Genomic DNA, 26,890 nt, shown 5'->3' with positions numbered 1-26,890 from the left:
GAAGTCTCAGAAAGCACAGGGCAAAGATTAAAAAAAAAAAAAAAAAAAAAAAAAGGAGAATTGGCTTAAAGTCTGTATAAAGAAGCTGGATCCTCAGGTTACCTTTACCCCATCACCATAACTATCACCTACATTGCCAGGTGACTATACCTTTGTTATCCTGTTAAAAGACATGAGGTTTTACTCTTTAGACAAGTTATAGACATGGAGCCACCATGTATACAGAGATTAAGTAATATATGAACAGTGAATATATGCAAAATTTTCCCAGTTCTATAAATGAAGGTAGCTGGACTTACATACTCCCTAAATCAGAGTTCTTTTTAAGTGAACTATAAAAACGAAAAAGGTATATAGATACTGGTATTTGAAGGTCCCCCCAAATTTACTAAATTTTCTGGAGACCAATACAAAGCAAAGCTTTATTTAATGAATCCAACCCTAATCTTTATTAATAATTATTCATTAATAGTTTAGGAATCTATTAATGAATAAAAATATCTAAAAGATACATTAAAGGACCTTCTTGAACACTAAAAATGTGCATTTTTTGATAAAGTTATTTAGTGTTTTCTGGGTTTAATTCCTAGCACCACACAAGAACATACTGCCCAAAGAAACAAAAAATGCATGCAACATATTTGACATAGGGTTTAGAATTCATGTATGTATATGTATTTCTAGGCATACGTTTGTAAGTTTAAGAAAAACAACTCAAAATAATTAAGAGATTAACAGAAAAAAATTAAGCAAAGGAAATAAACAGGTAATTCAGAACTAATTACAATTAGACAATGAGTATATAAAAATGTTCACTTTTTCATTAACTTATTTATTTATTTATTTTTGGGTACTGGGGATTGAACTCAGGGGCACTCAACCACTGTGCCACACCTTCAGCCCTATTTTGTATTATACATAGAGACAGGGTTGCATTGAGTTGCTTAGTGCCTTGCTGTTGCTGAGGCTGGCTTTGAACTTGTGATCCTCCTGTCTCGGCCTCAAGAGCCACTGGGATTACAGGCATGTGCCACTGTGCCTGGCTGGCTTAACTTTTTGACTATCAGTAAAGTTATAAACAGTTTCCTGATGGGGAGAGGGAAGATGTGATAATTGCTATAAGAGTGAAATTCTAAATAGCAATGAAAATGAAAAGGAATAAAATGCAGGCTAAGGAGAGATGACTCATTAAAGGGAAAGTTACATAAAAAGGGTAGTATTTAAAATGGATTTTCAATATGTAGAAGGATTTAATAAGTTGGCATGTGAGATGGAGATAGAGGAAGCAACATTTGGGATTGAGAAGAAAGCTTGGAAACGGCAGAAGTAAGGAATAGAAAGCATATTTAAAAGAAGGTTGGGAAACCAGGTGCTGGATGGAAGTGTGTCTATAGCTTGATAGGACAGGGAGAGCCTTTGAAAGCTTCCTAAAAGCCCCACACTTTATTAAGAAAATACTTTGGTGGCATTGTGAAAGGTAGACTGTAGAGGAGAATGACAAGTACATGGAAACTAGATGTCACTATAATTATTCATTCCTCATGACAAATTTTCTTAAATGTTTCAAAGTAAATTGAATTAAGTAATAAAAAATCTTATTTTTCCTCTTTTTAAAATAAATCTCTAAGGTATATACTAACTGGCAATTCATGTGGTTTCTTACATAAGGGGGTTCAATATTCAATTTCTAGCTTTCTGAAATATTTTATAGATGGTTCCCTTAAATAAAGACTAGATAATTTATCACTAATGAGTTTAAAGTCCCTCTCCAGGCCTTTTGGGGTCATCTTTTGATGTGCCACATCGTGTGTTCTGAATGATTTCACCCAGAGGTACTAATTTATCAAAAGCTTAAGACTGCAAATGTTAAAAGATTTACAGGGCTGTATGTTAGTGTAAAAAGCAGAATGCAGTATTAAGCATGAGTCACAGCCTGCAAAATAGGGTTCAAGACAGTAAGACATTGATGAATGGGATTAGATCTAATTGAGATTTGGTACAAAATGATGGCAAAGATTCTTTTGCTAAGATTCCTGTTAATATGTACATGAGCAAGTATTTTGGGAAACTAGGCTTAATCAAAATTAGGTAGCAAAATTCTAAAGTGAAATCAAGTATTAATATATGCATTTCAGTAAATACTTGTAGGCTACAAATTATGATACAATTACTGTACTAAGCATAAAATTTGGATTCTTTTTAACAGCCTCGTGACTCAGGGAATTCATAGTTATAAATCATACAAGTGAATGATTTGAACTATTTGAAGAAATGTGTAAAGTTAAGGTACCACACCAAATTAACTAAACAAGCATTTTACAATGCATTTATGATGCTATTGTGGTTATTGCTGTATTAGTTCCAACACAAACAATATCAGCTATATGCAAAATAATACAAAGAAGAATACATTTCTCATGTACTAAGGATGCATTATAGTCTTTTCAATTAATCCAGAACCTTGAATAGTAAATCAACCATAATCTTCTGATATTTGTCTCTGCAGGAAATAGTAGTCACAATACTATCTACTCAGTTTCATTCTCCCTGTGTTCACAGTTATTTAAGATGTGTGTGTGTGGGGAAGAACAATGCAAAGATCCTTTGATTTATACAATATTCACTTGTAGATCAACAATTAAATACTGTCTCAAGTACTTGGGAACCAAAGGTCAAATGAAATGCATTTCAGGCAATAAGTATGACTTACATCTATTGGCAATGACTAAATTTTGTTGCCAAATGGGAAAGAATTGGGAAGATTTATTACAAAACACTTTGCGATCTTATATTTGTTATATGTAGTATTGAATTCCTATTTTTTTTATACGAAATTTCCTTCTATTCAAGTAATTTTAGGGGGAACTTAGGTAGGAATTCTGTATTCAATCAGAATATCTGTACTATAAGACTGGTTCTTACTAGTCTTTTATTGTGCATTGAGATAAAAATCACTGACACAGGGTGCAAAATTTTTAAAAAAAGGAAAGGTTAGAGACAGAAATATTACTAAATGTGAGTTTCCAGATGGATAATGAGGAAATCTTGACTTTTCATTTAATGTCAGAAATTTTATCAGTTCCATAAATAAACATTGCTGTCAGCACCCCCATCTTGCACAGTACTCAGTGAGTGTGCTTTCTGTTTTCTAGACCTAAAATAGGTGCATATTTTAGGCCAAGTCAATAGATAAGTAGTTTGGAGGCAGATTTTAAGTCCCATAAATACCTACTCAAAATTCTAAAGTATTAAAATTAATCAGAGTTTAAAAGTTAGTTTTTCTCCTGAATAAGATGTAATATGTTTATTAGTGTAAGAAAAATAAAAAGTAGTCCACATAACAAAAACAAAATATTATATTTACAAAAATCTTAAATAACAAATGTACAGGAAATATATGAAGAAAACTTTACTGAGGAACATAAAAAAGATATGAAGATTGAGAACATTTAATAGTGGGAAAATATAAAGACATAATTAATTTGTCAATTTTTAAAAGGCTATTTCTTTAGAGGCAGAAAAAAAACTATGTTAACAATCACTACTTAGGTATAGCAAAGAATTCTTTAAAAACAATAATGAAGAGGGATAAGTACTGCTACAGATAAAAAAAAATACTATGATGTATCAACTATTGAAATAATAGCTACCACCAGCCTTAGAAAGATAAACAGACCAAAAACAAAATGGAATGGAAATTCAATAAACAGAATTGCATATGACTATTCAAAAACACACAAACACATGCATATACCCAGACAAGAATGACAGATTCCTTTAAAAAAATAAAATTGTATTCTTGCCCATCATCTTCTACCAAAAATAAATTAGAAGAAAATAAATGGAAGGGGAGATTAAAACTTATGGTTGAGAAGGCTTTTTGAAGAATGATTCCAAAAGCATTGAGGAAAAAAGACTTTACTACACGAAAGCTTTAAGATTCAGCATAAGAAGGACATTTCAAAGTTAACACCAAATGATAAAACGTGAAGGTATAACTGCACCTTGTATACTGCAGGAAAGAGTTAATATCCTATGGTGATTTCATCCAGGACTATGGCTTTGAATATTCTCTAAATGTTAACAACCCTCAAATTTGTATTTCAGCTTAGACTTCTCTCTTGAACTTCAAATTCTTAACTGCCTGTTTGATGTCTCCACTTGGATATATCTTAGACAAATATAACCTGCCCAAAACTGAACTCTTATTAATTTTTTACCACCTCTACTCAGTAAATGTGTTCCACCTGAATCTTCCCCATCTCTTCTTTTAAGGTGACTCCATTATTTCAGACTGCAAGTTCAAAATGTTTGAGACTTCTAGACCTTTCCTTCTCTTATATTTCTCATATCCTGCCATTCTTTCTCTCATATCCTAAATCCAATTTGCCAGGAAATCCTGCTGGCTCCACACTTAAAATATATTAGAATCTGCCTACTTCTTATTATCTCCACTACTACAAAACTTGTCTAAGCTATCTCCATCTTCATTTGCATTATTGCAGTAGCCACCTAAGTTTCAACCCTTATCAGACTACAATATATTAACAAGACAGCAGTGAGGGAACCTTTTAAAATGTGGTTGAACTACATAGTAAATTTCTGCTGAGATCATGCTATAGCTCTGTTTCATTCCAAGTAATATACTAGCTCCTTACAATAAACTACAAGGCTCTATGTGATTTCCCTTCCTTCCCTTTATCAGTTTGATCTTATCATTCATTATCTACTTCCCTTCTCTTTTCCTTTGTAGCAGTTATATCCTCCTTGATATTCGTAAAGTATTAGATTTTTGCACTGCTTACTTCTTCTAAGGCTTCTCCTTAGATATTTACATGGATAACTCTCTGAACTACTTCAGGTTTTGTGAGTAAGATCTACCTGACCATGCTATTTAAAAGAGCAAACTCAAAAACGTGACCAAAATAAGAGAAAAAAGCACAAGGGAATTCCATGAAAATAGAATAAAGATCAGTGGAGTAGAAAGAAGTGGATAATCAAGGGAGAGGAAGAGGAAGGAACAATGGAATGAATCCGACCAAACTTTCCTGTGTGTGTGTACAAAACACAGTGAATTTCACCTTTATGTATATCTATAATGCACTAATTAAAATATATATATATATATATATATATATATATATATATATATATATATAAATAGAGGAAAGATCACTAAAGAAGAAGAAAAGGGAAAGGGAGAAAGAGGAGGGGAGGAAAAAGCTAGTCCTAGGGACTGAATTGGAGCAAATTATATTTCATGCTTGTATAATATGTCAAAATCAATATTAATATTATGTATAACTAAAATAAGCTAATTAAAAAAAGCAAACTCCCAGCTCCCACTCTTAAATTCTCTTACTTCTTTTCACATAGCATGTACAACTTTCTAAGATTGTTTAATGGACTCATTTACTGTCTTTTTCCATTAGAAAATAAGCGCCACCCGGGAAGAATTTTACAGAATGTATTCCTTAGCATCAAATAAGTACCTAGAACACAATAGAAGTGCAATATTGTTAAGTAAATGAATAAATATAATTCTACTTAAGTTTCTGTGAACAAGAAACCATCAAAAAAAAAAATACCAGAAAAAAGTTCAAATGATGGGAAGAAATAAAACTAGATAAAAATGGAAATGACAGTAATAATGACTTAAACTGACAATCAACAAGTAATTAGCAAAGACAAAACAGTGAGAAAATCAGATTTAAAAAGACTTAATATATACAAAGTGTGGCCATCGTTTGGATCCTAATTTGAACAAAGTGTAGAAACAAATCACTTGCAGTGACAACAGGGAAATTTTAACACCAATTAGATATTTGACATTATTAGGAGTGAAGAAAATATTGGCATTATACTTTCTTTTAGAAACACTTGATGTAAATAGAAGAAATGATATGTGTCTGAAAGTTACATCAAAGTAATCCAGTGGAGGACCTGAGGCGGAAGAAATCAGATGGGGTTCTCAAGGCTAGACATGAGCTGGGAATTTCTCAATGAGGCTCAATACTGAAATCTTTGTGCATATATTTGTTTGTAATTATTTGGTTTTCTAAAACTAAAAACTGCCACATTTTAACATCAAAAGCCTGTGACGCTAAAAGGAGAAAACTCTGTCTTATATATTGTTTATGGGAATTAAAACTGGTAATCATATAGCAGAGAGAAGTTACTAATATCTTAGAAATGTATATTTCAAACTGAAAAAATATACATGTATGTTGAGTCAAAATTTCCACTTCTAGGAATTTATCATAGAGATAATCAGACATAAGCACCAAGATAAATATACATGTTCTTTCACCAAAATATTATTCATAATAATAAAAATTTACCAAACAACCTAAATGCCCAATAATAGAGGCTAAAATAATTCTGGTTAATGTCACCAGACTAAAAAGCACGTGTGTGTATGAGTTTGTGCTGTACAAAATATTGTAGCTAATCTAGTAAATGTTTTTAAGCATACTGAAGGCATTTGGGGAAAAAAATGAAATCTCACTGCATTTAGTATTTTTGAAATGTTGTGATAAAACCACTTAATATCTGTTCATGAGAGTATATATAAAGGGAAAGATTAATGGCACAGGTATAAGTTTAAGATAAATATACATGTTTGATGCATACTAAGTTAAACCTTTTCAATTTTACTTTTAAAATTTGTTAAGACTACCATTTATAATATAATTTTAGTAATGGATGTTATCTGGATTTTTTTGATTTCTCTAGAAATGCAAACATATTTGTGCTTTTTTAATGAATTTATTTCAATATTCTAAGGCTAAGAAAAATAAAATGTTTATAAGTGGTTTCATATGCATATTTCCTGTTATTCTCTTTGACTCTATTCATAATGCATAATTTATGAAATGAATAAAACATATGAAGCACATAGTTAATCTATGAAGTCATTTGGAGAAAACAGTAAAGTAACAAAACAAGAACTAAACATAAAAACCAAACTAAACCCTCTTATGTTCCCCAAAGACAACACATATTTATAAAATGTAACATGACTTCAAAGTCTTTCCTTTTGAAAATATTATGAAATATAATTAAATCAAATAAGTGTTTTGTTTTATTTTTGACAAGTATAGTCTGCGCAATTATATGGTATATGAAATATGGACTTTTAAATAAGGAATAATGACTATAAACTAGCAGGTGGCCAATATTTCTCTCTTTGTGTTAAAACCTTGTTTCCTTTTCCAACATCTTGAATACATAACAAAAGAATCAGGCCCCCAAAATATAAGAGAATCTGAAAAAAATCTTAAATTTTGCTTTCCAAAGTTCTCAACTAGGTCAGGTCTAATTACAATAATGCTTATTAAAAGAAAAAGATGATGGGTGTATGAATATGTATATATTATTTTTATTTTTTCAGAAAATGTGCCTAACTTTCCTATCACCTTAATGTAAAAACATAATATAGGGAACTGCAGCTGTTAATAAAGATGTAGCTAATTGTACCAAGATGTGCTAACATTTCTTCTGAAGGTAACTAAAAACTCTGGAGAAAATATAAAAAGAACATTTGAAGGCACTGGGTTGCTAACAAGACTGTGAAGAAACATAGATATCAGCGGGAAATTGGAGGCTTATGAGGGTAATTTCTGGAACTGCAGCTAGCTTTCCCCTGAGGAAAACTTTGCTGAAGTAGACAGCAGAAAAACTTTGCAACACTGAAAATGGGTGACAATAGGTTTCGTTTTACCAGATCCCCAGAAAAACTCTCTATAATGGATAATATAGAAAGATTTGAGAACACATCTTAAAAATCCAGTATACTTAAAGCACTAGTGAACTACACTAAATAAAAAAAGTAGCATCAAATGAACAAAATTATAAAAAAAACCCAAATGAACAAAGTATATAAAACAGAAGATGATATAATCCCACTAGTAATCTGAGAGTTACAAATTTTAAAAGAATGTATGTTAGCATTAGGATTGTTATTAGGTGAGGATGAACAGGTACTCTCATACATACTAAGTACAAAGTGTAATATCCCTTATCCAAAATGCTTGGGACAAGAATTGTTTCAGATTTCCTTTTGGATTATTTGAATAGAATTTAATGAAGTTGGACACCTCTAATATGAAGATATGATCCAAAATTCAAAACTTTATGAGTATCACATTAGTGCTAAAAAGTTTTAGATTCAGAAGCATTTTAGAATTTTAGGTATTCAGGTTAGGGATGCTCAATCTGTACAGGAAAGTATTTTTTTGGACACCGGTTTGATACAGGATATATTTTGTCTTTTAACCCAGTAAGTCAGCTTCTAGGAATATGCTACACATGCACAGATGGGAATAAGCAGGTCTATTCTCTGTTGTACTGTTCACTAGAACACTGGTTAAGTAATTTATGGTACGACTATCTATTCTCTAGATTCTCAAAAATATTCATAATAAAAAAGCTATAGGTAGTATTCTCTCCCTCAAACATATATAAACAAGCAGAGCAAAGATAACTAAACTGTTAATATTAATTATCTCAAAGAACATAAGATTGGGGCTCTGGGAAGAATAGAAAAGGACATTGTACTTCTTATGTTATATTCTACACTTGCTCAATTTTTTTAAAACCAAAATTGTGTGTTAGTTTTACAACTGATATGCCAATAGGAAAACAGCAAATTCTACATTGTTTTTTGATCTCAAGAACACTGATTATTAGATATTATAAAACATAGTATTATTAATGCTAATCTTTATTATTTTATTTTAAATAAAGATGGGAAATAAAATTATTCAATCAAAAATATGTAAAATGGATTTTATAGCTACAGCTATTTAGAACAACATTGCACACTTGCTCTTAAATCTTAGGAAGATAGTTGTTAATTAATATTACTTTGAACTAATTTCCTTGTTTATTCTCACAAAATAACAGTCTACTAAAAATTAACTCTTCTGTAGATTGAAGATATAAAAATCTCTTAAGAAATAATGCTAGTATTTACTTAATAAAACAAAAGCCATACTTACAACAAGGAATAGATTGAATTGGTCCAAGTTGTGGAAAGGTCATAAAAGCAGAAATCCCTGGTAGATCATTTTGGTTTGGATGTTCAATAGTTTGATCAGCCCAAACCACTACTTTTTTCCTTTCTACTAAATGTTCAATTTCTGTGAACTCAGATTCAAAAGCAGCATTTGAAAGGCCAGCTTCTTTCAATGTGTAGTACTGTTTTCTTAGGGTTGGAAGTAAAGCATTCAATACTCTACGTAGAGAAGGTGACAAAAAAGTAGAGAGAAATAAAGTTTAAATAACACTATGGTTTTTTAATATATAACACCAAAAATATTAGTATATCATTAAGATAATTTCTTGTTTCTTTTCTTTTACAATGTTACTTCAATCAAATAACTGAACATATACTTAACACATCATTTATAGAGTAGAAAGAGTATCAGATGGAAATTATGAGAAAGAATTAGGTTCTTTTCTCAGTTTTCATACACTTCTGTATAATCTGGGACAAAGCACAAACTGAAGTTTCTCCTCTATGAAGTGAAGGGCAACCAGACAGTCATTATTATTATAGACTGTTCTGAAGACTAAATGAGTATGTAAATTGTAGATAAAAGCTTTTTATAAAACAATGTAATTTACAAACCACATGTAACATAAAATGAAATAACTAAAATCGATGGCTTTCGGAATGAGATTCAGAGCGGTTTCAAGAAGAAGAGTTCTAGAAAAGCCTGTTGGGTATGAGGAATGTTTAAGGCATTGAATTCTTGGCTCTGATTCAAAACAAAACAAACAATAAAAATTCCAAAAAGTTCCAAAAATGTGAAACTTGAATTTTTCCCATACCATGCACTCTGTTGAATCTGTAAAATGAAAAGGATGCATGGTGTATTCTGGTGTAGCCTCTCACCATTTCACAGATCCTCTCTCCAGTACTTGTTTGAGCATTGCTTACTTCACATCTCATTCATGTACTGTGAAGTTAGATGTGCAAGGGCTGCATCTATACTGGAGAGGCACAGACCTTTTTTTTTTCTCTTATCATTATTTCTTATACAATGCAGTATAACAACTATTTATATAGCAGGAGGTATTATAAGTAATCGAGAGATGATTTAAAGTATATGGAAGGATATGTAGGTTATATACAAATACTATGCCATTTTATATGAGCTTATATGAGGAAATTAAGCATTGAGGATTTTGATATCACAAGGGATTCAGAACCAGTTTCCTGATAATGTTGATAGACAGTTTATAGGGGAAAATTACTAATCAAAAAGTAAATAAAATAATTATTTGAGTACCAAATCAGGTATAGTTCCTTTGTATCCATGGATAATTGGTTCCCTGATAACCCAATCCCAAACCCAAAATTTGTCACCTGTTCATGTTCAGTATAGACATACCATTACAGGTCTAATTGCATAGTAATGTGAATGAGATATGAAATGAACAAGTACCAGAGAGACTAAGGCCCTAAAAATTGAAGAGAGGCTACAGCAGAGTATATCTATATATCCTTACAGTTCTTGGAACTGTACTATGCAGTTAACATACTAGGTCTGAGATTGCTAAGAAATGCTTGCTTCTAAGGTTGATGCTTAGCTGGCCTCTTGTTAGATTTTTCCCATTATTTCTAGAACTGATATGATGAGTGGCTCACTAGCTTTATGTTTAATGCCTACTTTCCTTTTGAAAAGTCAAATTTTGGTATATGCTAGGCAGAGGGTGCCTACGAGATCAGCTTGCAATAAAAACCCAAGACACAGAATCTCTAAAGAGCATCCAAAGTAGATATTTCATACGTGTCTTGTCACAACTTCTTGCTGGAAGAATTAAGCACATCCTGTCAGTCTACTGGAATAAGATTCTTAAAACCTTGTGCCCTGTCTTCTCAAAACTTAGCCCCATACACTTTTTCCTTGTGCTCATTTTACTTTGTATCCTTTTGTTATAATAACTGATAGTTTTGAGAACAACTATATGGGGAATATCGAGTCCTAGTAAATCAATGAACTTGGAAGTGATCTTGGGACTCATGACAGGCTCAGATTATGTTTGTATTACAATCTATTTTCATATATAAGAAAAGTAACCTTAACTTTGCAAAGTTACATAATTTATGGAAGACTTTATTGCTAATAAAAGCAAGAATCAAGACTGATTCCATAACTCATATCTTTCTACTATGCCAAATTTTATGTGATACTCTGGCTCACCAGTTCTTTAATAAGTTAGAAACTCCCCGCGCCCCTGCATTTTAAAATAAATCTTAAAAATATTAGTCTATGTGTTTGACCTAGCAAATATAATATGGTTAAATTAAAGTCTCTTTGATGACTTTCACTCTTGCAGGTGGTCTGAGTGCTAGCAAATGAATATTTCACATCTGCTCTAGGTACAGATAGAGAAAGTATGGGGAGATTAGCTTCAGCTTCTTGTCATAGAAGAATACTCCCGGAAGTTTTTATTTCTTTTTTAAAAGTAGCCATCTAATATGACTTCTTCTTCTAAATAAAAAATGCAGATAATTAATCACAAGTCATTCAAGAACACTAGTTGAATACAAGATGATTTTTAGAATGGCAGAAGACCCTTAGAGAAATAAATTTCTCATTTTCACAGAGCAAAGTGCTGCTGAAGGAGCTGAATGGCTTATCTAAGGTGCAAAAAAAAAAAAAAGCCATTTTTTTTAGATTATATCTCATAAACTAAATGACTAAGATGTTACTCTTGAGCTATTTGAGCTAGCACAAATATCACAAAAAGCATCAAATAAAAGAGTACCATGTACAAATTGGGACACCTGATATTTCACAACTTTTAACAACAAAAAAATCATTCTGAAATAATGAATAATTAACAATTGTCTACTTAAAAATTCAATTGGTGTTACTAGCAATTTCTTTAGTAGTTGAGTATTTTTGGAATTTTTATTACATTGCATATATTAAGTAAAAATAAATCTCAAAGAAAAATGCTTTGAAAACTATAAGGCACTATAAAAAAATAAGTGACTAAGAAAAAAATGACATTTTTAAATGTTCTGTTTTCTTATTGCTTACTTTCTGATGCTGACAGACACTTAAAAAATAAGGAACCTTATACTAGATAAAACTCAACTTTCTCGCAGTAGAAAACTGAACTTCTGTGCTTTGGGTTCTTTAAGTGTACAACAGTAAAATCTGTAGAACAGATGAATCCATATACTTACGCCTCAGTCCGCCTGTGCTGCTGTTCTTGAAGGCAAGCTAGATCTGTCATATGTCTAATTTGTGCTTTCAAATCTTTGTTCTGGAGGTGTAAATGGTGACAATAAAGATCTTTATTGAGTTCCTAGGAAAAACATGCAAAATATATTTTAGATTCTTTTAAGAAATGAAATCAAGTGAATTTTAACAAAACTTATTTTATAGTGATATCAGAAGTTTTAATTTTATTTATATATATTCACATACAGACATATACATATGTTTAGAAACAATTGGAAAATAAGAGTTCTGGTATAGGTAATCAATAACTTATCAGTAGGATAACATTTCAAGTTTCCTCAGAAACTGAATGTTAGGAATTCTGATGATGTATAGCTTTTTGGTCTATCAACTAGTTTACAATGCTGTGAAAATACATTAATATGACCAGTTTTTGCACAAATATCATTTCCTTAAGGAGATTCTCTGTGAAAATTGCATTTAAAGATCTTTACTGAACTATGACTTTAATACAGTCATAGTTCAGTAAAGATTTCATTTATTTATTCAATTTATAGTTTCTCTGCCTACAATATAAAATTTAAACCTAGGAATGAGATTGTCAGAATTAAGACATACAGACCCAGGATATAGTATCTGGACTTTCAGACACTAAAAATTTGTTCCCCACACCCACTTGTTATAAGCTTCACCATACACACAATTACAACAGTCTTTTGAATGCTCCCATTTTCTTAAGCTTCATCTATCTAGTGTCAGATGTCCTTCAATATGGTCACCTAAAATTATTCTTCTTTCCTCCAACTCTCTAAACCTCAAATATAGAAAATACCAGCTAAATGGTTACACTGAAGTATAAATGATGATAATACAATAACATTCTCAGCATCTTTAACTGGGAAATTTCAGTGAGTACAATGAAAAAGAGTGACTAGTTTTTGGACATTTTGAATAAGTGAGCCATTAATCCCATAAGAAGGAGAACTATGCCTGAAAACTTCCTCCTAGGAAATTCCCATAATCCATTTGGCTTTTAACTTCTGTTTTCCAATTTATAGTTGACCATTAATTCTATAAAAAGCTTAGTTGTTTATTCATTTGTTAAAAAATATTTTCTATGTTAGTGGGACTGTGACAGAGAAACAATACCATTATATTTATCTGAGATAAATAAAATAATAAACTTATTTACACAACTCATTTTAACACTTCAACAATTATAGCATGTGTTTAAAAAATTATTTTTATGGAACCAGGATGATATGATTAAAGCTGTGGCTTATGAGTCATGGAAGTTTTAGGAATGGACTTAGTCTTGAAACAAATACTAACTTAAGCCAGATACATACAGCCTTCAGGAAGATTAATTTATTGACTAAAATTAAAGAACTAAGTCATATGACCTCTTTATTTTTTTCCAGTTATAAAATTGTATGATTATAATCATATAAATGTGTTTACTGATATTCCTTTTATCTTTTTTCTTTTAATCACGTTTCTTAATAATAATTCTTGGCTAGTTCGACATCTTTGGAAAACAGCTTACAACTGGTGTCTGTTCTTGACTTAACACACTAGTTCCTGAATCTGATTGGACGAGCACAGCCTATTCTGAGAATTATAAGTAGGATGGTAATGATGGAAGCAAAGAGTGTAATGAGAGGTGACATAAAATTTGAAAAGAATTAGGTGGCAGACCATGAGAAGCTTAACATATTATAATGAAGAGTTTATTTTAGACAGAAGGCACTGAACAGCAATATGATAAGGGTTTTCTATGAAAATTTTACTTTGGTTATAGGGGAGAGAAGGCATTACATCAGAATATGACTAGAAGAAGAAAGATCAAAAGCAGCAGTCCAATAGTGGGGATGGGAGTCTGAATTAGGGTAGTATCAGTGAGAGATAGAAGTTGTTAAAAAGTAGATAGCAAAACCAAAGGTTGAATGTTTTCTCTGATATGCAGATGCTAATTCACAACAAGAGGAGGGCACTAGGGAAGGATAGAGTTACTTTAGATTAGGTAGAGGGGAATGAAGGGCCGGGAGAGGATAGAGGGTTAGCAAGGATAGTAGAATGAAACAGAGATTATTACCTTATGTACATATATGACTTCATGACCATTGTGATTCTACAACGTGTACAATCAGAAAAATGAGAAATTAACCCCCATTTATGTATGATATATCAAAATGCATAAATGCATTCTACTGTCATGTATAACTAATTAAAACAAATTAAAAATATATTAAGAAAGAAAAAGTAGATAGTGCAGGAGAGTATGAGAAAATAGCATCAACTTGAAGACTGAAAATATTAGGGTTTGTCCAGAGTTGTATGACCCTGGATAAGTCCACTCACAAATTTATAATGTATCAGCTTATTTACATAGGAAACAATAGCTTATAATTATTTCATATGTGAAAACAACTACAGAAAAAAAATTAAGGTAGGGTTGGGAATGGAAACAGTTTTATCTCTTTAAGTTATTTATAATAAAATTCAGAGAAAACACGCATTTAAAAATCAATTCTACATTCACATTCAAGTGTAAAATTCAAGTTCTGGGGTTGGGGCTGTAGCTTAGCTCAGTGGTAGAGTGCTTGTCCAGCGTGTGTGAGGCACTGGATTTAATTCTCAGCACCACATATAAATGAATAAATTAAAGAAAAAAAACAGTCCATCAATAACTAAAAAAATATTTTAAAAAAAGTTCAAGTTCTGTTTAAGATAATTCTAGAAGACAGACTTAGAAAAATTAGATTTAAATATATAGAAAAAATAAGTTTGTTGACAATAATCTAAGCAGTGTTAACTTTATAAGTAGACAAGATAGCAGAAGTAAATAATAATAAAAATAATATACCATATTATAAATTGTCAGATTATAATAAATACTGGATAGAATAAGCAAGCTAGTGAATTTTTACAACTGACTTTTCTGCATCTCGAATACTAAACAAGTTCTTCAGTACTTCTATAGTTGCGATTGGGCTATAAATTATAATGTTGATTTTATGCAAAAACATACTAAATTGTAATACAAACAAATTAAATGAAGTCATGCTCTTGAAAAGTGAACATCATTTAAAAATTATAATACATTAGATTTTTAAATGAATACACTTACTGTCTTTGAAGTGTACATATAAAACTATTAAAATGGTAAATTTTATGTTATATTATTACACACAGAAAAATTTTTAGACCATTCATGAAAGCTTTTGTCCACTAGCAAGGATAAATAACCTAATAGAACATTATAGGCACAAGAATATACGGTTAAGGTTTAACTTTAATAAAAACATATATTTTAAAAAAGTCATCTTGAGAATACTACTTCAGTCTTACTGAAGCAAATAAATAAATGAAATAAATAATGAGAAGAAACTAAAATACAGTTAACATTCAACAACTGCTATGTATTTTAGAGAATTTGTTCATGTTCATTGAACGAGAAAAACTTATTTGAACAGTGTTATTTTAAAATATTTTTTCCCCCAAGTTTTGGGAATTGAACCCATGGGCAATCTACCACTGAATTACATCTCCAGCTCTTTTTATTTCTTATTTTGAGACAAAGTTGTCAGCTGTTTTTTTTTTTAAATTAAATTTTATTATATATATTAGGTTTATAACTCAATTTTTTATTGGTTCTTTTTAGTTATACATGGGAGTACAATTCATTTTGATATAATTATACAAAGACAGATTATATCTTATTCTAGTTAGGATTCCATTCTTATGGATGTTCCCTTCCTCTAATCTACTGAATATCTATTCTTCCACTCTCCCCCTTATTGTGAGTTAGCTTCCATATGCTACTGAAAACATTTGACCTTTGGCTTTTTGGGGCTGGCTTATTTCACCTAGCATGATATTATAGTCTTCAATTCCATCCATTTACTGACAAAATTCATAAAGGCATTCTCTTTATACATGAGTAATAATCAGTTTGGTTTATTTACCACATATTCTTTACCCATTTATTTGTTGAAGGGCACCTAGGTTGGTTTCATAAACTAGGTGTTGTGAATTGAGCTACTATATAAACATTGATGTGGCTACTCTGTGTAGGATGCTGATTTTAAATCCTTTGGATATATACCAAAAGGTGGGACAGAAGGGTCTAATGGTGGGTCCATTCCAAGTTTTCTAAGAAATCTCCATACTGCTTTCCAGAGTGGCTGCATCAATTTGTAGTACTACCAGCAATGTTTGAGTATACCTTTTCTGCCACATCCTTGCCACCATTTATTGTTATTTATATTCTTGATAATTGCTATTCTGACTGGAGTGAGATGAAATCTCAGTTTAAAAATGTTTAAAATTAATTAATTTTACAGTAGAATGTATTTTGATATATAGATCACAAATGGAGCATAACTTCTCATTCCTCTGGTTATACATGGTTCTCAGTATAATTTTAATTTGCATCTCTAATTCAACTAATGTTGAACATTTTTCATATATTTGTTGACCTTTTGTATTTCTTCTGAGAAGGTTCTGTTTGCTTCATTTGTCCATTTATTAATTGGACTTTTTTTTTGTGTGTGTGTGTGTGTGTGTGTATTCAGTTTTTTGAGTTCTTTATCCTAGAATATAATGCTCTGAGGTGAAGGTGGCAAAGATTTTCTCTCTGTTTACATTCATGACTATTTCCTTTGCTGTTAAGAAGCTTTTCAGTTTGATACCATCCCATTTATTGATTCTTGATTTTACTTCTTGTACTTTGTGAGTCTTATTGAGGAAGTTGGTTCTTAAGCTGACATGATGGAAAGTTGGGTCTACATTTTCTTCTAGTGGGTGCAGGGTTTTTGGTCTAATTTGTAGGTCTTTGATACATTTTGATTTGAGTTTTGTGCAGGGTGAGTGATAGGGGTTCAATTTCATTTTGCTACATATGGATTTCTAGTTTTCCCAGCACCATTAGTTATAGAGGCTATCTTTTCTCCAATTATGTATTTGGCATCTTTGTCTAGTATGAGGTAACTGTATTTTTGTGGGTTTGTCTCTTGAGTCTTCTATTCTGTTCCTTTGGTCTTCATGTGTGTTTTTGTGCCAATACCATGCTGTTTTTGTTACTATAGCTCTGTAGTTTAATTTAAGGTCTGGTATTGTGAGGCTAACTACTAAGTTTTCCTCCCTAAGGACTGCTTTGACTATATTGGGTATACTATTTTCCAGATGAATTTCATGACTGCCTTTTCTATTTCTAAGGAGATCATCATTGGAATTTTGATGGGAACTGCACTAAATCCGTATAGTGCTTTTGGTAGTATGGCCATATTGACAATATTACTTCTGTCTATGGGAAGTCTTTTCATCTTCTGAGATCTTCAATTCCTTTCTTTAGTGTTCTGTTGTTTTCATTGCAGAGGTCTTTCACTTCCCACTTCATTTGTTAGATTGATTCTCAAGTATTTTACTTATTTATTTTTGGAGGCTATTGTAAATGGGACAGTTTTCTTAATTTCTTTTAGCTGATTCATCATTGGTGTACAGAAATGCAATTAATTTATGGGTGTTAATTTTATATCCTGAAACTTTGCTGAATTCATTTATGAATTCTAGATGTTTTTGGCAAATTTTTTTTGGGTCTTCTAAATACACAATAAAGTACTTGGCAAACACAGATAGTCTGAACTCTTCATTTCCTATTCGTGTCCCTTTAATTTTTTTTCTTTTGGCTTATTACTGTGGTTATAGTTTTAAGGAATATGTTGAATAGAAGTGGTGAAAATGGGCATACCTGTATTGTTCATGTTTAGAGGGAATGCTTTCAGTTTTCCTCTGTTTAGAATGATCTTGGCCTTGGGTTTAGCCTATATTACTTTTACAATGTTGAGATATGTTCCTACTATCCCTAGTTTTTCTGGTGTTTAAACATGAATGGATGCTATATTTTGTCAAGTGCTTTTCCTGCATCTATTGAAACAAGAATTATGTGATTCTTTAAGTCTATTCATGTGATGAATTATAGTTACTGATTTCCATATGTTGAACCAACCTTGCATATAAAACCTATTTGATCATTGTGCAGTATCTGTTTAATATGTCTTTATATACAATTTGCCAGTATTTTATTAAAATTATTTGCATCTATGTTCATCAGGGGTATCGGTCTGAAGTTTTCTTGATGTGCCTTGTCTGATTCTGGTTTCAGGATGACACAAACTTCATAGAATGTGTTTAGAAGAGCTTCCATCTTTTTTATTTCATGGAATAATTTTAGGAGGATTTATGTTAGTTCTTCTTTGAATGTCTGGTAGAACTCTGCTGAGAATCTATCCGGTCCTAGGCTTTTCTGTTAGTAGATGGTTCTTTCAATTTCCTTACATGAAATTGTTCTGTTTATATTTTCAATATCCTGATTCAATTTGAGTTAGTCATGTGTTTCTAGGAATTTGTCGATGTCTTCAAGATTTTCTAGCTTACTGGAGTATCAATTTTCAAAAGAGTTTGATTATCCTCTGTATTTCAGGAGTATCTATGGTGATATTTTCTTTTTCATCACAGATTTCAACAATTTGAGGCTTTCATCTCTTTTGGTTAGCTTGTCTTAGGGTTTAGCAATTTTACTTATTTTTTCCAAGAACCACCTTTTTTGTTTCATTGATTTGTTGAAGTTTTTTTTTTTGGTTTCAATTTCAGTGATTTTTGGCTCTGATTTTAATTATTTTTTGTGTTCTATTGATTTTGGTGTTGGTTTGTTCTTCTTTTTCCAGGGCTTTGAGATGTAATGTTAGATTATTTTTGGTATGTTTCTATTCTTTTAATGAATGAGTTTACTGTTATAAAATTTCCTCTTAGAATCATGTTCACAGTGTTTCAGAGATTTTGACATGTTGTATCTCTATTCTAATTTGCTTCCGAGTAGTTTTTGATTCAACCCTTGATTTCTTCTGCTATCCATTCATCATTCAATAGTGAATTATTTAGTCTCCAGGTGTCAGAATAGTTTCTATTTTTTATCTTATCATAGATGTAATTTCATTTAATCATAATCTTATAGAAAGCAGGGTATTATCTCTAATTTTTTATTTTTATTTTTGTATTTGCTAGGAGTTGCTTTGTGGCCTATAAAGTGGTTCCATCAGAAAATGTTGTGTTTGCTGCTGAAAAAATTGCATTCTGCAATTGACAGATGAAATATTCTATATGCCTGTTAATTATTGTTTTTTAGTTCTACAGTTGCTCTAGTTTTTGTAAGATCTATTCAGTGACCAGAAATGTATTAAAGTCACCCAGTATTATTGTGCTGTGATCTATTTGAGTAGAAACCCCTGCTTGTTCGTGAGATCCAAGTGAGTGATATTTTTTCCCCCATACTCTCACCTTCAGACTGTGCATGTCTTTGCCTATGAGGTGAGTGTCTTGGAGATGGCATACTGTCGGGTCTTATTTTTTAACCTAATCTGCCAGCCTATATCTTTTGATTGATGAGTTTAGTCTATTAACATTCAGAGTTATTATTGAGAGATGATTTTTATTTCCTGTTATTTGGATTTATTTCTAGCTTTTTAAGTTCAATTAGATTTTCCTTTGCTAGACTATTATAGTTACTTCTTTTGTTGGCTTTCATCTTTAATTTCTATTTCCTCTTCATTCATATTTTTTGACTATATTTTGTACTGCAATATTTTTTAAAATTTTTCTTTTTTTTTCTTTTAAAGAGAGAGTGATAGAGGAGAGAGAGAGAATTTTTTAATATTTATTTTTTAGTTCTCAGCAGACACAACATCTTTGTTTGTATGTGGTGCTGAGGATCGAACCCTGGCAGCACGCATGCCAGGCGAGCACGCTACCGCTTGAGCCACATCCCCAGCCCCTGCAATATTTTTAGATGTGAATTCTTTTAACTTTTTTGTTTATTGTGGAAGGTGTTTATTTCATTTTCAATTTTGAAGCTTAATTATACTGGGTATAGTATTCTTGGCTGACATCCATTTTCTTTCAGAGCTAGGTATATATTATCCCAAGACGTCCTAGGTTTGAAGGTCTGGGTTAAGAAATTGGCTAAGATCTGGGTTGATTTCCCTCTAAATACAACCAGTTGTTTTTCTCCAGCAGATTTCAAAATTCTATACTTTTGTGTCAGGCACACCAATAATGGGGCTTGATGTGGGTGTGTAATTTTGTATATTGGGGCCCTGTAAGCCTCCTGTATTTGATTTTCTATTTCATTCTCAAGGTTTGGAAAATTTTCTGATATTGTTTCATTGAAAATATTTTGTGTTCCTTTAGTTTGTACTTCAGAGCCTTTATCTAGCCCTATGAATCTTAGATTTGGCCTTCAAATGCTATCCATATTTCTTAATAATTCTATTCATGGTCTCTTAACATTTTTTCTCCAACATCAACATTATTTTCAAAATTATATACTCTGTCTTTGACGCCTAAAACTGTGATATTCCAAGTGGTCTAATCTATTAGTGAATGTTTACACTAAATTTTTAATTTGGTTCACTGATTCCTTCATTTTGAGAATTTCTGTTTGAGTTTTCTTTAGGATCTTTCTACCTTTGTTGAAGTGATTTTCAATTCTTGTTTTTTTCTTTTCTTTTCTGATTTTACTCCTTTCATCATCTTTTAAACTCATAGTTCAGTTTAACTATGAACTTTCTAAATTCCTTCTCTGACACTTCCTCCACTCTGGTATCAATGGGCTCTTTTGTTGAGGCATTCTGGGTTGTTTGGGGTAGTTTGTTTGCTTGATTTTTCATATTGTTCATGTGTTTACCCATCTGTCTTAGTGGATTTGAAGCAGCAGAGTTTCTACCCTATGAATTTACAGTGTCTCTGAAGGTTTCTAGTACCTCACAGGTTAGGGGAACCAAATATAGCAATGACCTTACAGAGAAGCAGTATTACTGTTCTTGAATACTGTGTCACTGAGATATGAGAAAAGCCATTTCTCTTTTGTCTACCATATTATTCTTTCTTGTCAGCTGTTTTCTTATATCCAGAGAAGTTTCAGTACTTTTACAGGTAGTATGATAGAAACGGTTGCTTTCTAAGATGATTCTCTATAGTTTTAGATGATTCAGATCTAGCATAAAATTTCACAAGTTAACTTTTCTAAGCTTATACAATCTCAGTTCTAAGATGAATCACTGTCTTTTTTTTAGCATGGCTTCACAAAACTTCAATGACTAAAAATACATGTAAAATTGTATACATATGACCTCCCCAATATCTCATCTGGACATAGGACCTACATAACTTGGTTCAGATTCTCAAAGGCATCTAAGATTTCCAAAAAGTTCAGAATGACTGTTTGGGAGAAAACACTGAAAATATGTTACATGATACAACTAACTTTGTTGCGTTTTTTCTGTGTGTATCTTGCTTTGGCTATTGATTTCTATATCATTGTTACTTAGACTATTAAACTATTATTCATTAAATATTATTAAATGCTATTAGGCCTTTGAATACAGAATTTCACTTAAGCTCCTAATGCCTTAAATATATTTACAGATATAAAATTAAGAAATCAATAAATAATTTGTTAAAAGTCAGACAATTCACGTTTATAATTTGCATTCAAGGGAATTATCACATACTAGAATTATTAAATACTCTTAAGTATAAAGCCTATTCTCTCTACAATATCTACATTCTTTTTGAGGGGAATATTTAAAAGTACTTTATAAACTGTTATGGTATTATAAAATATTACTATTAATTGGTAGGCTACTAACAAGATATTTTCAAGTCTTCTATAATGACTAAGAAGTAAACTGAGCTGTTGGCTGATCCTCAATAAATCTCTCCACTAAAAAATTATTCTATTTATCTTTGTCTTTCTTCTTAAGAAACAAGTATCTGTTCCTTCCAGATCCTTTCATTATTCTGAACTATTGTCATTGACCATTCTTGCTAGTTTCCTCTCCACAGTCATGTTTACGTTTTAAGGTTAAAGTCATTTGCTTCCACTTTTTTTTTTTTTTTTTTTTTTGTCTACTAGTAGTGATTAAAAAGCATTTATACTCATTGCTATCAGGAAAATCTATTCATCTACTCATGATGCATTGGCTAATATCTTTAAATTATAAAAAAATTAATACATTTGAATATCAAAGGTCTCTAGCATTTGTTACTGAATATTTTAGTTCATCTCTATTTTCAGGCCTGTCTGTTTTCTCTTCCAGAAATTTGAAGATTTTTGCAGCCTAATAACAATTAGCTGAAATAAAGTACAGAATTTCAGAAAAAGTATCATCAAAGGAAAGACTTTATGATACTTTTCCTTTAAAAAACAAAAGAAAACACTGAAAATATTCTTTTAAAGTATTAGGTACCTGGTTCAAAACTAGTTACTTGGTGGCAATTGCTGGTAGGTGCTTATACCATATTTACTTTTTCTTTCTTTCTCATGAAGAGAACACCAATTTTAGGGAGGAAAAAAAAAAAAAAACACAACAAACTAAAAAGTCACCTTTCCAGACTTCTTTATATTTAGAAATAGCCTTGTGACACAATTCTAGCCAATGGATAGTCCTTTAGGAATTTCTGGAAAAGTCTTTGCTCTCTCAGTGTAGAAATCCTTCCCTCATTTCTTTCCTCTTCTATGGTCTAGGTGTAAAATTGAAACTAGAGATGAAACAGTAATATTACAATCATGAAATGACAATCATGAAATAGCTGCCTACCTAGAAGATTTACTGTTAAGGGAGCAAAACAGCCCAAATTAGTAAAGTCACTAAAGTCAGATTACTTGTAGCATTGTAGCAGAACAGCCATTAGCCTTGAGTACACTTTACAAACATAACCTTTGCCATTCTAAAAAAGAATATGCTCAGCTAGACACAGAAATCACTGTAAACTGTAACATAATTAATACTAATCACATTTAAAACTGTTTTCATACAAAATATCTAGATTTAAAGCAAATGTAAATTACCTACATGATGAATGCTCATGGTTTGTAATAGAATTACTAACTTAAGAGATACCTCATAAAAGGATGCAAATGCTTAAGAATAACAACATTTAAAAGTAACTCTAGTCTTCTGAGAGTACAGAGAAGGGAAATCTAGTAGGTATTTATTCTTGTATAAAAGATAATTTTACTCTACAAAGAAGATAAATTTTAAAAGCTCAGTTTTTACAAATATTAAATCTGAATGTATAAACACATCTGTACCTTTGGAATATGGCCATTCTGACCTAAGACTCTCATTTCATTTTCCACACGATGAAGCCAATTAGTATTTTCATCAAATCTCTTCAATTCTTCCTCCTTCTTTTTCTCCAGGTAGCAGCGACGGGTTTTCATCATAGCAAGTCTATGATCTCGTTTACAAGTGGCCTGAAACAAATGCATTTAAAGAGTTCACCTATTTTTATGATAGCTGACTCCATATTAGCAAAGTAGTTGTTATAGTTTATTAAAGTAAGCTATGCTTTTTGTATTTAAAGTTTATTTGTCCCCTTGAAATCTCACAATACTGCTACTTGCAGGAAAACAGGAAATTGAGTTATGAGTCATTTTAATAAAATTACATGTTGGTAGTTTATGGTTTTAAGAAATACAATGGCCAAATCAAAGACTATAACTTTCTAGTGTGTGTGCTACACTGCATTCCTTTCAGTAATGGCATTTATAAAGTTTATACCAGGTCAGATAAATTCCATAATTCCCTTATTCAAAATCAAAGCAGATGCATATTGTGCTCTTTTCTCCAATTTAAAAAACGTGAAGACTAGATAGGGAAGAGGGGTTAGAGGGGAAGGGAGGGAGCATGGGGTAATTAATGATGGTGAAATGTGATGATCATTACTATCCAAAGTACATGTATGAAGACACGAATTGGTGTGAATGTACATAACTAGAGATATGAAAAATTGTGCTCTATATACATAATAAGGATTGTAATGCATTCTGCTGTCAAATATAAATAAAAAAAATTACATAAAAAACCGAGAAGAAATGGGGTTCTATTGCTCTGGTTTTGACTAAAATGCCTTAAGCTGGCTGATACAAATGATTGAAAAGATAACAACGTACTTATCAATATCTGATTTTGTCTGGATACTGGCTCACATTCCATTATAGACATTGTGGCTAATTTTGGTGTTTACATGGTCATGAATTGAGATAAAAACTGGTCTTAAGGTTATGTCATACTCTATTAATGGAACTGTGTGACAGAATAGCTTGACCTCTCTGGGCTATTTACTGATAGGTATTGAACTAAATAATTACCAGATATAATGGGTATGCCTGAAACAATAAATCCCCATGGATTACAACAAACACTTACAGATGGTGTCAAAGGAATTAAAAAGAAAAAGCACAGAAACTAGATTTGAAATTTGTCAAAGACTCTACTCTCTTTAAGTGATAAATTCCTCTTTCTAATTAAATTTTATAAATGATATATTATTCACAGTTGAGGGCATATAAGATAAAACAAAAAACATGATTACCTTCATCTGAATGGAAGATAGGAACTTATAAAGGATTGGGGTCAGGCAAATGTGATAACCCTAGACAAATCCTAGATATCCATATATTTTATTGGACCTCTCCTTCAAGGGAAATATAGGGTCACTTTTGGATAGAATATAATGATCATGGAGAAATGGTTAACAGGCACTGTCATTCTAATGAATGTTCTTCACTATTGTGATTTGTCTGGTTACCTTATCACATTCCAAACACTCTAGTTAAGACATTGACAGAACAAATTGCTTAAACAAACAAACAAAAAACAAATCTAAGTGGTTGAAAAGATAAAATAAAATAAAACTCACAAAAGATAAAATAAAACAAAACTTAGGAAGAGAAGTAGGATAGAATACTATAATGCAAATGTTTTTCAAGGGTGGTACAGACTGACAAAGATCCCTTCAACCTTTAAAGATCCCTGAGATCCTTTCAGAGGATTCACTAGGTCAAAACTATTTTCATAAAAACATGAAGACCTTATTGGTTCTTTTAATTCTTACATACATATACTGTATAGTAGTTTACCAGAGACTAAATGATGTGTTATATCACAACATAATAAAGAAGCAGATATGTGAATACAGCTTATACAAAAAGCAAGGCATAAAGAGATCTGCAAAAAACTTAAAATACTGCTACTCTTCTCATTACCAATTTTTGTTTAAGGAAAACATAATTTATACAGCCATAATTCACAAAGTAGTTATGAATATTATCATGCAATGGACCAACTGTTTTTAAGCGAATAATAAATATATTTTTGTAAATCTGTCTTGATTTCTTGTTCTTGTAGTACGGGGCTTCACATTTGTTAGGCAAATACTATACCACTGAGCTTACATTCCCAGCTCCTCAATTTTGATTTCTAGTAGCAATAGTGGTTGATGGAATCCAACTAAATGAGAAAGCTTTGAAATCTTAAGTAATTTTTAAAGTCAGAATGGGATCCTGAAAGTTTAAATTTAATGAAACTGCTTAACAGAAAATGGGAGATTTGATGTCTTGACTTCTGCTACTTAGCAGGCGTGAAAACTCAGGCAAGTTAATCTCAGTGGGTCTTCAGTCATCTCATCTGAAAAATGAGGATAAAAGTATTGTACCTGCCTGAAGGAAGGCAGCTAAATTAAATTATCTTTATTTCACTCTAACTCTTAGAAGCCAGAGCAAGAAATGATTTGTGGGTCTAAAGGCAGCGATATTTAATACCAGAAAGATCCTAATCTAAAACCCAAAAAGTATGTTTTTGACTTTACTTCTAATGTCTATCAAATGTAATCTTTATGATGATTCTTGATGGGAATGTTTTCCATTGGGGGTTCCTCCAATGAATCATTGTTCAGAAGTGCCAAGTATTTGGGAATACACTGTAAATTATGCATATCAGACCGTGACATTAAAAGAAAAGTGTTTTCCATTAAGGATTTGACATTATTTAACATAATTTCCAGAACACTACAAAAGTCATGAGAGAACAAACACATAATTCTAAAATTTTAGGTGTTACTGTTGCACAGTATAAAAGAACTGCTAATGTGGCAAACTCACATTTCTTCATCAAAACTAATTTTACAAATTATCTTTATGTGGCCATAAAACTACTCAGGAACTTTAATATTAATTTCAGAGTCCATACTATAGAATTACTTAAAGCCAAATCAATGTTATGAGATTCTTTTCAGTACTTTTGATAATAAACTTCTTTTTGGAGAGGGTCCAAAATATATAAAATTCCTTGCCTTGGTAAGCAGTTTATTAAAACTAAGTTTGACTTCTGCATAAAAACAAAACAATTCTGCCTCTAGATGCCTTCCTATGTTTCTCAATGGCTTAACTACAATCAATAACTTAAAATGAAACAAACAAAACACACACATACACACACAAAAAAAAACCCAAACTGAAGAAACATGTCAAACCTACTTCACTACTTTAAAATAGCAACAATCTAAATTAGTTTGGGATTAAACAGATCAAACTTATTAATGGCACTAAGTAGTTTATTCAAATGATTTAAAAATGGCACTCTGTTTCTACATTTTAACAATGGTACCCAGACTACCTTCAAAGACTGTCTTTTGGATACAAAAATAGACTCTCAATTCTCAACAACCAAAGTTTTCACAATCTGTCCTATTATCCTATCTTCCCAATCTCTTGTCACTATTTCCCACTATGGCAGATGTGCATGATATCATGTACCAATTCTAGTCTATTCATAGTTGTT

The 26,890-nt window shown here is 31.4% G+C and overlaps 1 protein-coding gene across 1 annotated transcript in view; it reads right to left on the bottom strand.

Annotated features, from left to right (window-relative positions):
• The window catches only part of Kif18a (kinesin family member 18A), a 79,811-nt gene that overhangs the window by 16,483 nt on the left and 36,438 nt on the right, over window positions 1-26,890 (bottom strand). The window contains exons 11-13 of the mRNA XM_026412279.2: window positions 23,359-23,523; window positions 12,209-12,330; window positions 9,003-9,238 (exon numbers count right to left, since the gene is read on the bottom strand). Coding sequence (XP_026268064.2) covers window positions 9,003-9,238; window positions 12,209-12,330; window positions 23,359-23,523 — 523 coding nt within the window. The remainder of the gene's footprint in view (window positions 1-9,002; window positions 9,239-12,208; window positions 12,331-23,358; window positions 23,524-26,890) is intronic.

The sequence above is a fragment of the Urocitellus parryii genome, chromosome 4 (assembly GCF_045843805.1).
Source record: "Urocitellus parryii isolate mUroPar1 chromosome 4, mUroPar1.hap1, whole genome shotgun sequence".
Taxonomy (NCBI): domain Eukaryota; kingdom Metazoa; phylum Chordata; class Mammalia; order Rodentia; family Sciuridae; genus Urocitellus; species Urocitellus parryii.
The sequence above is the reverse complement of the archived record's forward strand: the minus strand, read 5'-3'. Positions and strand labels throughout refer to the sequence as shown.